The sequence below is a fragment of the Aythya ferina genome, assembly GCF_964211825.1.
Source record: "Aythya ferina genome assembly, chromosome: 3".
In the NCBI taxonomy this organism is placed as follows: domain Eukaryota; kingdom Metazoa; phylum Chordata; class Aves; order Anseriformes; family Anatidae; genus Aythya; species Aythya ferina.
This window is the reverse complement of record NC_140298.1, coordinates 83967617-83980425: the sequence shown is the minus strand read 5'-3', so window position 1 is coordinate 83980425 and position 12809 is coordinate 83967617. Positions and strand designations below refer to the sequence as shown.

Below are 12809 nucleotides of genomic sequence, written 5' to 3'. Positions count from 1 at the left end.
TGAACAGATCTGAAAACTGGAGCTCTTTCACTCTCTATTTCTACAGCTAGTATAGAACTATCTACGGCTACTTTAATTTCTGTAACTTGTGACCAGAACAGTGATATTATGGTTACCTAGTGATTTGTTTTGTCATTAAAAACAAACAAATAAAACCCACACTTCCCTTGCTAAAGGTAGCTTAGGACAGCGTTTACGGTTTTATAAACTTAGAGTTTAAACATACTGCGAGAGAAAAAAGGTGCTGTCCATAAAGTATGAAGTATGTGTTGCATTGTAAGGGCCAACAGGAATTACAGTTTGTTTTTTTGTTGATAGCTTAGTCATCAACAGAGCACTTTAGCTGAGGAACTGATGGCAGTATCAGTCCATCTTTTGTATCCATTTTTGTTCCAATTTGTTAAACTGCCTCTTCAATTTCTTTATATGGGCTTCCATCTTCAGGTAAGTCATCTTGCAAAAGTCAGTCTTCTATCACATCACTGACTTAACTGAAATCTCGGAGGAAACAAACAAAAAAACACCCACCACAAACCCCTCTGAAAACGCAAGTTGTTTTAAAACCGGAATCAGTAAAGATATTTGGAATATACTAAACACTTCTGTGAGGTGTGTATTCCATTACAGTGCCCTGGAAGTACATTCCTTTAGTATCCCACTTCGTACACTGTGTAAGTTATAACTTGATGTGGTCAGCTGAAGCTGTGAGAAGTGAGTCTGACTCTCTTTGACACAGTTCCTGAACAGTTGTGCTCCTCTCAATGTTACAGCCAAAGTGCAGAAGTTAGTCTACAGTATTAAAAAAGAACAAAACCAAAAAACAACACCATCAAAACACAAAACCACATAAACATACTTCACTGGTAAATACACTTTAACTTAGAGAGTATTAAGGATGACGGTAGCATATTTGAATTACCAGAGCAGTGACATTCTGAGCAAATAAGACTACTTGTTTGCTTTCTCAGACTGCTATGGAGAAAGTAAACCTTAATGTCCTGTGTAGTATTGTTCTTATTTTGTCCCTTAAAACATCAGTTTTGAAAAACAAAAACAAACAAAAACACTTTGGTAAAGAAAACTATTATGTGTGCTCTCCTACTAGCTTTACTGTTAGTAGTTAACTGTCTAACCTATCCCTAATAACTGGTAGAAGGCAGAACAGTGTTCTCCTACCTCTATTAGAAGAAATTGGATTTCAGATTGCACTAGTTTGCCGGCATCTGTGTAGAAAGGGAAATAGGATTAGTATTTGCCCTTCAGTGGTGGTTATAAAGGGTGATTCCTGCCTTACATTTTAGGCAGGCTCCCTTTCTGCAGGATTTGCTTTTACATGTGCAGTACATCTTTTAATAGATGTTTGAAATATAGAACTTATTCTTTTTTAAATAAAGCTCACGTATACTTTGTGTATGGTAAATCAGATGAAGCAACAAAGGGAGCAAAACGATCTGGCAACACTGTCAGAGTCTATCAATCCTTCCACTTGTATGAAATGTTTAAATTAAATTTAGAGTTAAGTGATTGATTCTGACTTTCTCTCCAGCACTGAGACAGTTTCTGAATCTGCTTTACCTCTTCGTGGTGTGGCTATCAAGTTCAAGGTTACCCTTGCAGTTCAGGGAAAATCAGACATGTTTGTTTCAGTGGCAGGGGGTGGGAATGCAGTAGCAAGGCTGCTGGTCTAGACCTGCATTTGATTAAAGCTTTCCTGCTTTAGCTGCTGTGCTGGCACTTACTGAGCATGCAGAAGAGTTGTCATTACATAGTTTTGAATTCGCTCCAGAAGTACAGGCTGCAGCATCAAGTCTTAAGCTCAGTGCCACTTCTCATTTCTTAAAGCAGTGCTTCCACTAAGCCCTCTAGTGAGCGGATCCTGCAGGTCCCATCCGTACTCTGGAGTTGCACAGAAATGCTTCGAGTTGGCAAGTTCAAGTTCCCAGCTGGAACCTGCAGTTCCAAAGCTGTGTGTTACTGGTGCCGATGCAGTTAACTGCACTACGGGAGGGAGGCATTTTGGTTTGTTTGAGGTGCCTGCCCTTAACCAACTTTGAGGTGAAGTGCTTTTGGTTCCTTCTATCTTTCCATGTTGACATTTTTCCTTCTTGGATAAGGAGGTGTTGGAGCAGTTGGGTAAGTATATTTTCTGAAGAACAGTATTGTACTGATTTTTTTTTTAAATACTGGTTAAAAAGTCCATCGTTTCCTCAAACCCTCATAATCCTCTGGAAGTTTTGTGCTGTTACTGCAGCTTTTATTACCAGTACTATTTCTTTAGAAGTCTAATTCAGGTAGATCTCCAGGAACACAGCAGCAATCTCGGCGAGGTTAAAAGAAATCAACCAGTGTTTGTGCTTTAATACAGCCTGACTGCTTGAGGCGTGACACTTCAATCCAGTTGGTGCCCTGAGGGCGGCGGGGCGCTGCCCCCAGCCCTCCCCTCCCCTCAGCGCCCCTTCAGCCTCAACCGCTCCCTCCGCGCGCTCCCCTCAGGGCGGCATTCAAACGCGCCTCCCTCCCGAGGCCCCCCGCGCGCGCGGCCCGCCCCCGCGCACCGATTGGCTGCGCCCTGGCGCGCTCCCCTCCTCGCCCCGCCCCCGCGCGCCGATTGGCTGCGCTCTCCCCCCCCACCCCAGCGCAGAGCGGGTGCCGGCGGGCGCGCGGCCATGGCGCTGCTGCTGCAGCTCCTGCGGCGGCTGCTGGCGCACCTGGGCTGGCCGCCGGGGCAGGTGAGGGGCGGGGGGAGGGGAAGGAGAAGGAGAAGGAGAAGGGGGGGGGGCGCCTAACGGCTCCGGGCAGCCGTTAACGGCCGCCGCGCCCGCCCCGCGCTCTGTCCGCCTCAAGGTGCGTCGGGGCCCCTCAGCCGGGGGAGGGGAGCGGGAGGCTGCCTCACGCTCCGGCGCACGTAGCTCGAAGTTATTCGGCAGCGTTTCTCGCAGAAGCCCGGGGGCTCGGCTGCGCTCCCGGGGTTAACGGCTGCTCTGGTTCCCAGATCGCAGCGGTGTGGCGAAAGAAGGAGTACGGCCCCACGCGGAGCGTGGTCCGGAGGCTTGGCACGATGCTTTCCCTAGAGCCCTACCCCAGGCCTTATTTCCAAGTAAGTGATTTACTGCTCTATGTACCGTTCACGTGGATTTACATTTCCCAGCTCCTTAACATAGTGACAGCTTTCCTGTGCTTTTTCTCTCTTTTTTTTTTTTTTTTTAATTTTTAGCAAAAATAACTAATGTTTTGCTTACCTGATGCTCGCTATTTTCAGCTTCCTCACAGCACTTTAAAACTTTTATACGAAGGCATGATTTTTAATGCGTACTAAATCCAGTTTCTCTACACGCGTGTATATTTGCTTATTTGTTCTTAGCTTGTTCAAGACCCGTGTCCTCCAGATTATGATGAGCGAAGCACAGCTCCTGTAGCTCCATCGCTTGCTGATGTCTTGTGGGTGGCACATGATGAGGGGCAAGTATTTGCTAGATTGAGGTAAGTACAAGTACGTGCGCAGAAAGGGGTAATAGCAGTAACTTGTGTCATCAGTGCTTTTCCCCTCCTTCAGCCTTTTCAAGGCTCTAGTTAAACCAGCCCTGCAAACTTTGTTTTTAGGGAGTTCGTGCTCACCTGGAAGTTCTTTTAGCGCAGAATATTCTCACCTGAAAGATTTCTGATGCTGGGTATTGCCTTTCCTCTTCCCGATAGCGTGTCAGATGCGTTACTGGTATTTTAACTTGCGTTTAACTTTGCATGCATGTCGTATATAGAAGTCTTACAGAGGTATAGAAGTCTTCTCCTCTGCCCCTTTCCGTTCCTCTAGGGAAAGAATAGAAAGTAGTTTTACTGTTCTTCTACAGGATATGTTCAAAGTTAGAGGATTAGTTGGAGAGCTAAAAGCAAGATTAAGATTTGGATACTTTTGTGTTTGTGTCTATGTTGGATAATGTAATTGTACTTCATACTGGTGTGCGTTTGTCCATGATCGTTGTGTACTGCTCGCTGGTAATGAAATTACAAGACATTAATAAAAAGTGCGTCGTCTGAATTTGTTAGAGAACTTGTGATATGGTTGTGTTTCATTTCAGGACTCCTCAGCTGTTACTGTCAAATTACCTAAGTCTTTTATAGCAGCTGCAAAATCTTAAAAACATAAGTGTATTGTTAAAAGGAACTCTGGCCTGTTTTATCCTGCTTGGTGCTGCTTATAGCAAGTCTAACTCAAAGATCCATGGAACTTCAGTTTTCTGTTGTTTCCATTTTTTCTTCTTCCTCCTTCTTTTCTGACTCAGTGGGATGTTTTTCAAGGACAAGTGTTGTAATCTGTATCTCTTCCTTCTGAGCCAGTGAGATTTTTTTTCTTTTTTTTTTTTTTTTTTTGCAAATCAGAAAACTGTTGCAGGTGTGGTTTGAAGTAAAAGGATGAGTGTAGCAAAAAAAAAAAAAAAAAAGGTCTACTTTTGTTTCAGTCAAAGCTTAGTGGATTTGGAACAAATAAAGTGAACTTAATTTCTTCCTTTCACAGTCTCATTCTGATAGTTTGAGTTTACACTCATTCTGTATTGAAAGATAAGGTTCTTACTCTGTCAGTATTAAAATTCATGATTATTCTCCAATGTGTTTTCTGAAAGATTGCAACTTCTTTGTCACTTGCAGAGTTTGATAAATGACTAGAATGTGTGAAGTCTAGTTAAGAGATCGTTGTTATCTGACTCTTCCCTGCCTTTTGTACTTACTGTTTCATGTAGAGAGGAGGGAAAGGCACCCCAGTCAAATTGAGTAGTAACAGCTCAATCCTGTACCATGACCTTGCAATGTCTAATTTATCCCTGAGTAAGTTATCTATTTTGATTATGACTGTTCAGGATTTTTTGTCTTACTTGAACTGAAGAAGACTTAAAACATTTTCTTAACGTTATGAATAGCAAATTGTTTTCTTAAATAGTTTGCGAATTTTATGTCTTGCTGAACGTTGATAACTTGCTTGGACAGACCCTGAAGAAACCTTGAGATTTCTTTTGCTGGCTGAACCTTTTAAACGGTGTTTTCTGTTTCTTTCTAGGACTGAATTATGGAGAAAAGAAAAAAGTACAGCTTATCATGACTTACATCCATCTACAGATTCTATACCAAGTGTTCCAAAAAACAGTATACAGAAAGACAGTCTTGTTGATCGAGCAGCACTTCAGAAAATTTCTGCGCTTGAAGATGAGCTGACTTTTCTTCGTGCTCAGATTGCCACTATTGTTGCAGCACATACCCTGGGAAACATTCCATCGCGTAAGCCTTTCTGGTTTGAAGTAAACCAATTTTCCTTTACTGCGTCAGAGGTCTTGTTCGCATCTAACCACGTCTCTGATACTGATATAGAACATCTGTAACTTCTTCACCTGAAGTTATACCAACAAAATTTACTGAATGTATTTTTTTCACCATTTGTGCCCTTTGTTTCCCGCCTTTGCTTTCACTTTTTTTTTTTTTTAATGCCAACTTTCTGATTTTGAATGCAGTTGATCCTAAGTGATCTTCATATTCTTTTCCATGTTTGTGAAGGAACTTAGTAACAACACTATTAATAAACCACCAATTACTGGTTTTGTTTAAAAATATATATATATATAACCTTAGACTTATGTACCATTTCTGACAAGTTATCAAAATACTGAGTAAAAATATATGGAATTGAAGCTCAAGATTTAAGAGAAAGGAATGCTACAAATAGTCTAATGTGTAACCATCACTGGAGTACCGAAGGTAGTTAGTCTCCAATATGAACTTCAATCTTGTGATTTTTTTTTTCCTTAAGTTTTGAGGTCACAGTTGTCTTGTACGCTAACCCCAATGTGGTTGTTGAAACATTTGAACTGATACGAGACGGTTCAGGGGCCTCTCTCTGTGCTTTGACTTGTTGTTCTGTTGTCACTTTTTGTCTCTTCTCCATTGCACTCTATGCATTTTGTAGTCTGTTTTATGTGCTTTGTGGTTTTCTTTGCTGCTGCTTCATCTGGGTTATTCTAACCTTCAGACCATTGAGAATGATCTATGTGTAGTTGCAGGCTGCTTTCTGTTGTAGGTTTCTGATTTACCTAGTGCATGGATCAAAGACACATCAGAGCAGCCCAGACCACCTCAAATCCATTATTTCATGTGTTCTGAATCTGCCTAAAATTGGTTTTAGTTTTAAATGTAATTATTTTCTTCTGTGATGTTATGTGTGGTGTGTAAGGAAGTGCTTTTAGAGGGCCGTCTTATCTTGACTTAAAACAAAGTCATACAAGATGTTGCTTAGTATTATTAATTGCTAAGGTACTACAGACTATTGAGAATAAAATCCCCATTTTTCTTTTGACTGCATCCAGAAGCCTTTAAAACATTCAGCATTCCAGATGGGTCTTACCCAGTGCCAGCCATGACTTCTACGCCATTGTCCGTCTCTCACAATCACTTTGTAATTCCCTCGCCGCCTCCGCTCCCTTCTGGTGCACCATCTGCTGTTGATGCTAGTAACTCAGCGATTGAACTCATCAAACAACGCCGTGCTGCAAGAAACAGTGCTTTGACTGCAGCTGATGCTGCTGATCACCAGAGGACAAAGAACGTTCCTAGTATGATGGATGTTTTGAAAGACCTAAACAAAGTTCAGTTGCGTGCTACTGAGAGGTAGGTTGGAATTCAATGCGTGTCTGAGCTATCTAAGGCCATGTAACCGTTACAGCATTTGAGTATAAGCAGAGAACACCACGATGAAACAAATCATTTAACACGCAGCTACTGCTGACAGACTGAAGTTGGCAGCGTTTACGTTCACGGCTTGGAATGTGACATGGCTTTTAGATGCATTTGAAAAATGCTGAATATAGCATTTAAAACTTCTCTGCTGCACTAGTATACGAATCTCAGGTTGTTTGCATCTGTGTGTGTGTGTGACTTTTGTATCCCTTTTTTTGTTGAGACTGGGTCTGTCACAGGAAACTGATCTGAACAAATACCCTTTTCTCATTCACTGTGAAAGGACTGAAAAAGTGTCTTAATGTGTCCAGAATATTCTGGTACTACATTCAAACTGTTAAAGCAAATATGTGCTGTATCTTACTGAAAGCGTTTCCTGAATTTAAATTGGATTGTGATATTTTTCATAGTATGCCATTTTGATTTTAAGAGCAGTTGACCTTACAAAAATGCTTTAGTAAAGACTGTAATACCTCTTTGTGTCAGTGTTGGTCTGCTATACTAGATGTGATAGAAGTTGTCAGATGTCTTTTCTGAACTTGTGGAGCTGGAAAAGCATGCAAGAACAATCGAATCTCTACTGAATAATAGGAGCTCTTAATGTGGGAAGAATGTCACCAAAAATGATTGCACTCTTATTTCAGTACTTTCTTAAATGTGAGTTTTATCCCTGAAAATACTTAGCACAAGTCTTGGACAAATTATCTATATGCAATCCTGGAGCATACCTTCATGCTTTTGATGATATATTTATACAGTAAATAAAGCAAATACAAACTGCACTAAGGAAAAACTATTTCTTGATGTTTCCTTCTATGTATGGTGAAAGAAGAGAGTGAAACGTTTGTAATGACAGTTTTAACCGCCATCATGTTAGCAGGGGCAAGTTGAGTTGGAAATGATAGGTGTGCATCTGAAATGCTCCAGGATTTAGACATCTACCCAAATACTGAAGGTAGAACTTCACTGCCAGACTTGCTGCTAATGCACAATGACACCAGTAAGCTCAACTCTTTGGTCTGGAAATCACACTTTCTGCTAGCACAAGTGTGCATATATCTAGAGTTGTTTCAAATATGTCAGTGCTTAGGATGTTTTTTATGATTATTTTCTTGGATTAGTCACTAATTTCTATCTTTATGTTAGGCTTTGGGGTGCTAGATGCTGTTTTGATTTTGTGGGTTTTGCTGTCTTGATTTTGTTGAGAACGCTTTTTTTTATAAATTAAAATAGAATCATGGAATGTCTTGGGTTGGAAGGGACCTCAAAGATCATGGAGTTCCAACCCTCCTGCCATGGGCAGGGATGCCACCCAGTAGATCAGGTTGCTCAGTCTTGAGTCTAACCAGGTCTTGAACACCTGCAGGGATGGGGCATCTACAACCTTTCTGGGCAACCTGTGCCAGTGCCTCACCACTCTCTGAGTGAAGAATTTCCTTCTAACCTCTAATGTAAATCTTCCCTCTTTTAGTTTAAAAACATTCCCTCTTGTCCTGTCATTATCATTTTTAAACGTAATTACTCCGAGAAATTTTGTAATTCTTTTTCTTTCTTCTAAGACCACAGAAAGGCATACTGTTCTGAACTGAAAATCAATGAAATTTAAGTCAAATTATGTTGTAAAAGGTTATGAATTATGTTAGTAGGAATCTCCAACTAATATGCCTTAATATAGCTTATGAATGAAACCTGCTATGCAAACTCTACTTTTTTTTTTTTTCTTTTGCATTACTTTAGCACTTTCTGTTGATTTATTACACGCTTTTCTTTAAGGAACAGCATCAAGTTTTATTTTTGAACTAAGAATCTGGCTGACGAGTTGTTAGGTGTACTGTTATTAGCCCTGTCTGGTTAATTGCTTTAAAACAACAAAAGCAGCATTATTTGTGCAATCAAGGGTTTATAGGATGAAGATGTGTACAAAAGTTGTCTTATTGGACTTTAGATTGCTAAGCACAAGATTAAGGACGGGAGATAATAAATTTTCTTTCTTTGTAGGTCGCCTGGAGGCACTCCTCTTTCTAAACCCAAAAAAAGGCTAAGTTCAGATTGGGATCCAGTTGCTATACTGACTCATGCACTAAAACAGAAATTTGCACATAAATTTGAAGACGATGATGATTCACTGGACAAAGAAAATAGATCTTTTGATAGCTCCCCGTTTTCTAGTCCAGAGATCCCACTGGTATGTCTTTATATAATAATGTGTTTTTATATTCTTGAAATGACTGCAGTTTTCATGGATAGTAGCAAGGTTTTGGAGTCGACAACTTTTCTACAATGATTTTAAGCCATCAGCTTAGTTGTTTCTTTCAAGTGTAATCAAGGCAGAGAATCCCAACAACTTATTATGAATGGATTTCAGCTGGGAAATGCTTTTCTAGATACACCAAAAGGAAAAAAGTTAGACTGACTCTAAAAATTCAGCTCATCGTTGGTTAAACTGTGGACATTGGCTCGATAGTAACTAACAGGCATTTGCATGTAGAAACTGTATGTGCAATTAGTAATACTGACTATTAATTTGTTAACTAATTTTACAAGTTGAGATGCCAGGAAGGTAACAGAGGTCTGCCTAGCATGTGCTGAGTGTTCAGAAAACAAAATTAAAGCATTGGGTTTAGTATCTTCCCTCTTGTGCAAGCATCATTTCCACATGCTCTGCATCTTTTATTCAGAACATTGTTGCAGAGCCCCTGGAAAATCCAGTTCTTTGCTATGAACAAGATGCTGGTTTCTGTAGAGCAGTCCGCAAGCTACTTTAACTTCTGCAGTCCAGCAGGTACTGGTGGTTATTTGCTAGAGACATCTTGTAAACCCCAGAGCTGCTTAGATGAGACAGACAGAAATAGGTGGAAGTAATTTAAAGCATCTCTCTCTGCTTAGCAATTATATCTTTTCATCTGTGAAATGAGCGAGATACAGAATCTTATTTGGCACTGTGGTTTGTTCGTTTGTTTGTTTGTTTGTTTGTTTTAGCCTAATGGAGAAAAATAGTATTGGAAAGCATGTGGTGGAAATCCAGACATTCTTTGAAGGCTGAAGGCTGCAGCTATACTCATGGCTAGTTGCATGACTGAAAATTTAAAGAAAACTAAGATGTGTGTTTCTTTTTCCTGCTATAACGATTCTTTGAAAACCTTAGGCTGGCACAAAGATTTTTGCAAGGAAATGTAGCTTTTATCTTCTTCACTGTATGAATCATCCTTTCTTGTACAGCCTATATAAATTTCCCTGTGATTTTTAATTTTTTAAGTCTTTTTTTAAGGAAAAGTCTGAAACTTGTAAAAAGCAAGGAAACAAAACAGCCAGGCTTGTGTTTTGGATGCAACAGACCATTGCATTGTGTAGCAAACTTACGTTTTGGATGCAACAGACCATTGCATTGTGTAGCAAACTTACCTGATTCTAGATATGAAGATTGAAGTTAGATCCTGGAAGGGCGTGTTTATGAATCTTCTTTTGTTCCAAGTTCTAAGTTAAATTATAGTCTGGAAGAGGGACTGATTAAGGCCAGCATGTTCAGGAGCAGATGAAGGAAGATGGGCTTTTCTAGTTGAAACAGGGGCTTGATTGCAAGATCATGCTTATTTTAATTGTTTATCCTTGAGTGTTCTGAAGAAAAACTAATGTAAAGCAATTTATTGTGTTTATGTTATTCTTCCTAGATTAAGTGAAGTGCATAAATTCTCCCAAACTGCCTTTATCGTAAACAGCTTCTCATTCAGTTGTCTTGGATATAATTTTATCTAATTCCATCCCTCCTGGCCAGGTTGGACGTTGCAGCCTGAAATCAAGTGCAAATTCTAGCCTCGTGAGAACTGATGAAGTTAAAGTATCAACGTGGAAAGTGAGAGCTCATATTTAACTGATGGAGATTGCTGAGGAAACTTCGTAGTGTGTGTGTAAGTGGCAGGCCCACTCTGTGAAACTGCTGTAATATGTTATAGAATGTATCTGTCTTATGCTGTTAATGTTTGGGTTGTAGGGCTTGTAAAACTGCCTCTTCCTTCTCTTTAGTTTCCCAGCAGCCAAACTCATGAATGTGATGCTTTGTGAGAAGCACACAACCAAAAAAAGGGTTTTGTTACTGTGGAGCACTGTGTCTGAAACCTGGGAAACTGAGAAATACAGGAAAGAAATGTTCGTGAAAGAAAAGTAATTATTTGTGTGGCAGCTTAGGTGAGCACTGTCTCTGTACTTCACTGTAAATACTGAAGATGTATAAACTTCTGGACTGTATTGTGTATAGCTGACTGTATATAAGTAATGGTAGCTAATACTGTGATAAAGTTTCCTCAGTTTTCTTTGCAGTCTGCTAATGCGACTCCTTATTTCATGTGCAAGCAGTGTTCTAATTTGTCTTGAGTCAGTAGAGAAACTTCCATGTTTGTGAAATTTTGTCTTGCTGTAAGTATGCTACACGCTGTCTGTTAAATGCTTATCGTGTGGAGGAGTTTTTCTTTTGAGACAAAAAAAGACCTTGTAGAGACATCTGTTAGCACATAGTCTAAATTCCACATGTAAATGAACATTAATTGTATCATCTCTCTGGCTTTTCTGTATAAAGTCTGTTTCGTTCACAGAGTTTATAAAATAAAATTTCCTTTGTATCACAGATGTGTGTGATAGTGACATTTTGTGTTGTGGAGTCTTGTATCTTAAGAGCTGACCATATTAGGAGACTACTTTATTTTAGATAAAATAAAGAGCTTACTTTTTTCCTGTTAGAAGACTTGGAATCTCTTATTTACAAATTTGTTGTGATCCACTGCTTACAATAGCTGCCTTCACTTATTCTTTTGTCTAATGATCCGTTATCAATTGAACTGTGGATTGTGTCCCTTGTATGTACCGTGTATCTTCTATATCCCTACCCCCTTACACAGAATAGAATGACATCTGGATTCCCTGTTACTGCCAAGTCTTATTTGTACAATTACTAGAGGCAACTGTTCAAATCCCATACTTTTGTTTTAATTCCAGAAGTTACCTTTTGACTAAAATTGAAGCTCGTGATTTAACTGTTGTCCTGTTTTCAGCTGTGAGGCTGGGTGCTTAACCACAACAAATACTTCATTTCTTAAATCATGTGTCCTAGATGTTTTTTCTTGAATTTAGTGATTTTTATACTTTATTACGTTCTCTCATTCTTTTCGCACTCCATAACAGCCTGACCTTACCTTTCTCACTGCTTTTAAAATACACATTTTCTACATTCTCTACCTAAGCCTCAGAACTGCTGTGAAATCCTCACAGAATAGCCAGCTTGCCCCTCTGCTTAGTAATCTTAACCTCTTCTATCAAAGCTCTCTGTTGTCTTTTGTCTGCCGCTCTGGTCTCTGAAATACTAGGGCAGCAGGGAACAACTGTGAAGGAAGTCCGTGGGCACCTGCAAAAAAGGATATGAGGGCAAGGGGGTCCTGTTGAGAGTAAAGCTTGTGAAAGAGCTCCCTTTTTTTCAGCATATGAAGTGTGAAGAGGTGGAGCAAGCTCCCTCTTCTGCTATGCCAGCCTCCGTAGAGCCAGAGACTCCCTGCATTTGTGACCATTCTCTTGAGACTGACAAATGCTAAGGTGGAATTCCTGCTGAGAGACTTTGTAAATCTGGAAAGCTCTGGACAGTGTAGTCTTTTCTGTGTCAATTGCTTTATGTGATCAGTAGTTTCTTTTCTTTGGGAAGAACTATTATTTCGGACTCTGTGTGTATATCTTCTGTTCTCTCCAGACTGCAGTTCACAGCAGGGATTTTGGATTTGAAAGTGGATTCCCAGAACTTTAGAAAGGAATTCTCTCCACAATTTCTCTTGATGTCACTTAAGCCAAGTACCTAGTGCCAGACTTCAGAAGCATCTAGAAATTTTAATGAGCTGTTTGGCCCTCCAGGTTATTGGGTAGTATCTCTGATTTTTGTGTCAAAGTGAATTGTGCTACTACAAAGTAGTCCGTATAGCTGATATGCTTCCTTAGAGCTGTGGGGGAAAGTCATGGCCCTGTGTTGGATTTTTTGTTCCCCAGCTATGTACTGCCTACGTATGTTAAGAGAACAGATTCTTTGTTTTAAATAGTTCTAGCTGTAAATTTGATGAGGCGAT

General features: G+C 40.0%; 1 protein-coding gene across 1 annotated transcript; it reads left to right on the top strand.

Moving 5' to 3' along the window:
- Nucleotides 1-2619: 2619 nt before the first annotated feature.
- On the top strand, nt 2620-11332 carry MTFR2 (mitochondrial fission regulator 2). The gene is made up of 7 exons (XM_084512863.1): nt 2620-2729; nt 2993-3097; nt 3362-3480; nt 5048-5265; nt 6345-6645; nt 8713-8899; nt 10487-11332. The coding sequence occupies exons 1-7, from the start codon at nt 2667-2669 to the stop codon at nt 10580-10582; spliced, it is 1089 nt and encodes a 362-aa protein (XP_084368989.1). The 5' UTR covers nt 2620-2666; the 3' UTR covers nt 10583-11332.
- Nucleotides 11333-12809: the final 1477 nt, after the last annotated feature.

Coding starts and splice junctions, on each gene's coding strand:
- MTFR2 (XM_084512863.1), top strand. CDS start 2,667: ATGGCGCTGCTGCTGCAGCTCCTGCGGCGGCTGCTGGCGCACCTGGGC. Junction 3,481..5,047: donor CAAGTATTTGCTAGATTGAG/GTAAGTACAAGT, acceptor GTTTCTTTCTAG/GACTGAATTATGGAGAAAAG. Junction 8,900..10,486: donor CTAGTCCAGAGATCCCACTG/GTATGTCTTTAT, acceptor CCTCCTGGCCAG/GTTGGACGTTGCAGCCTGAA.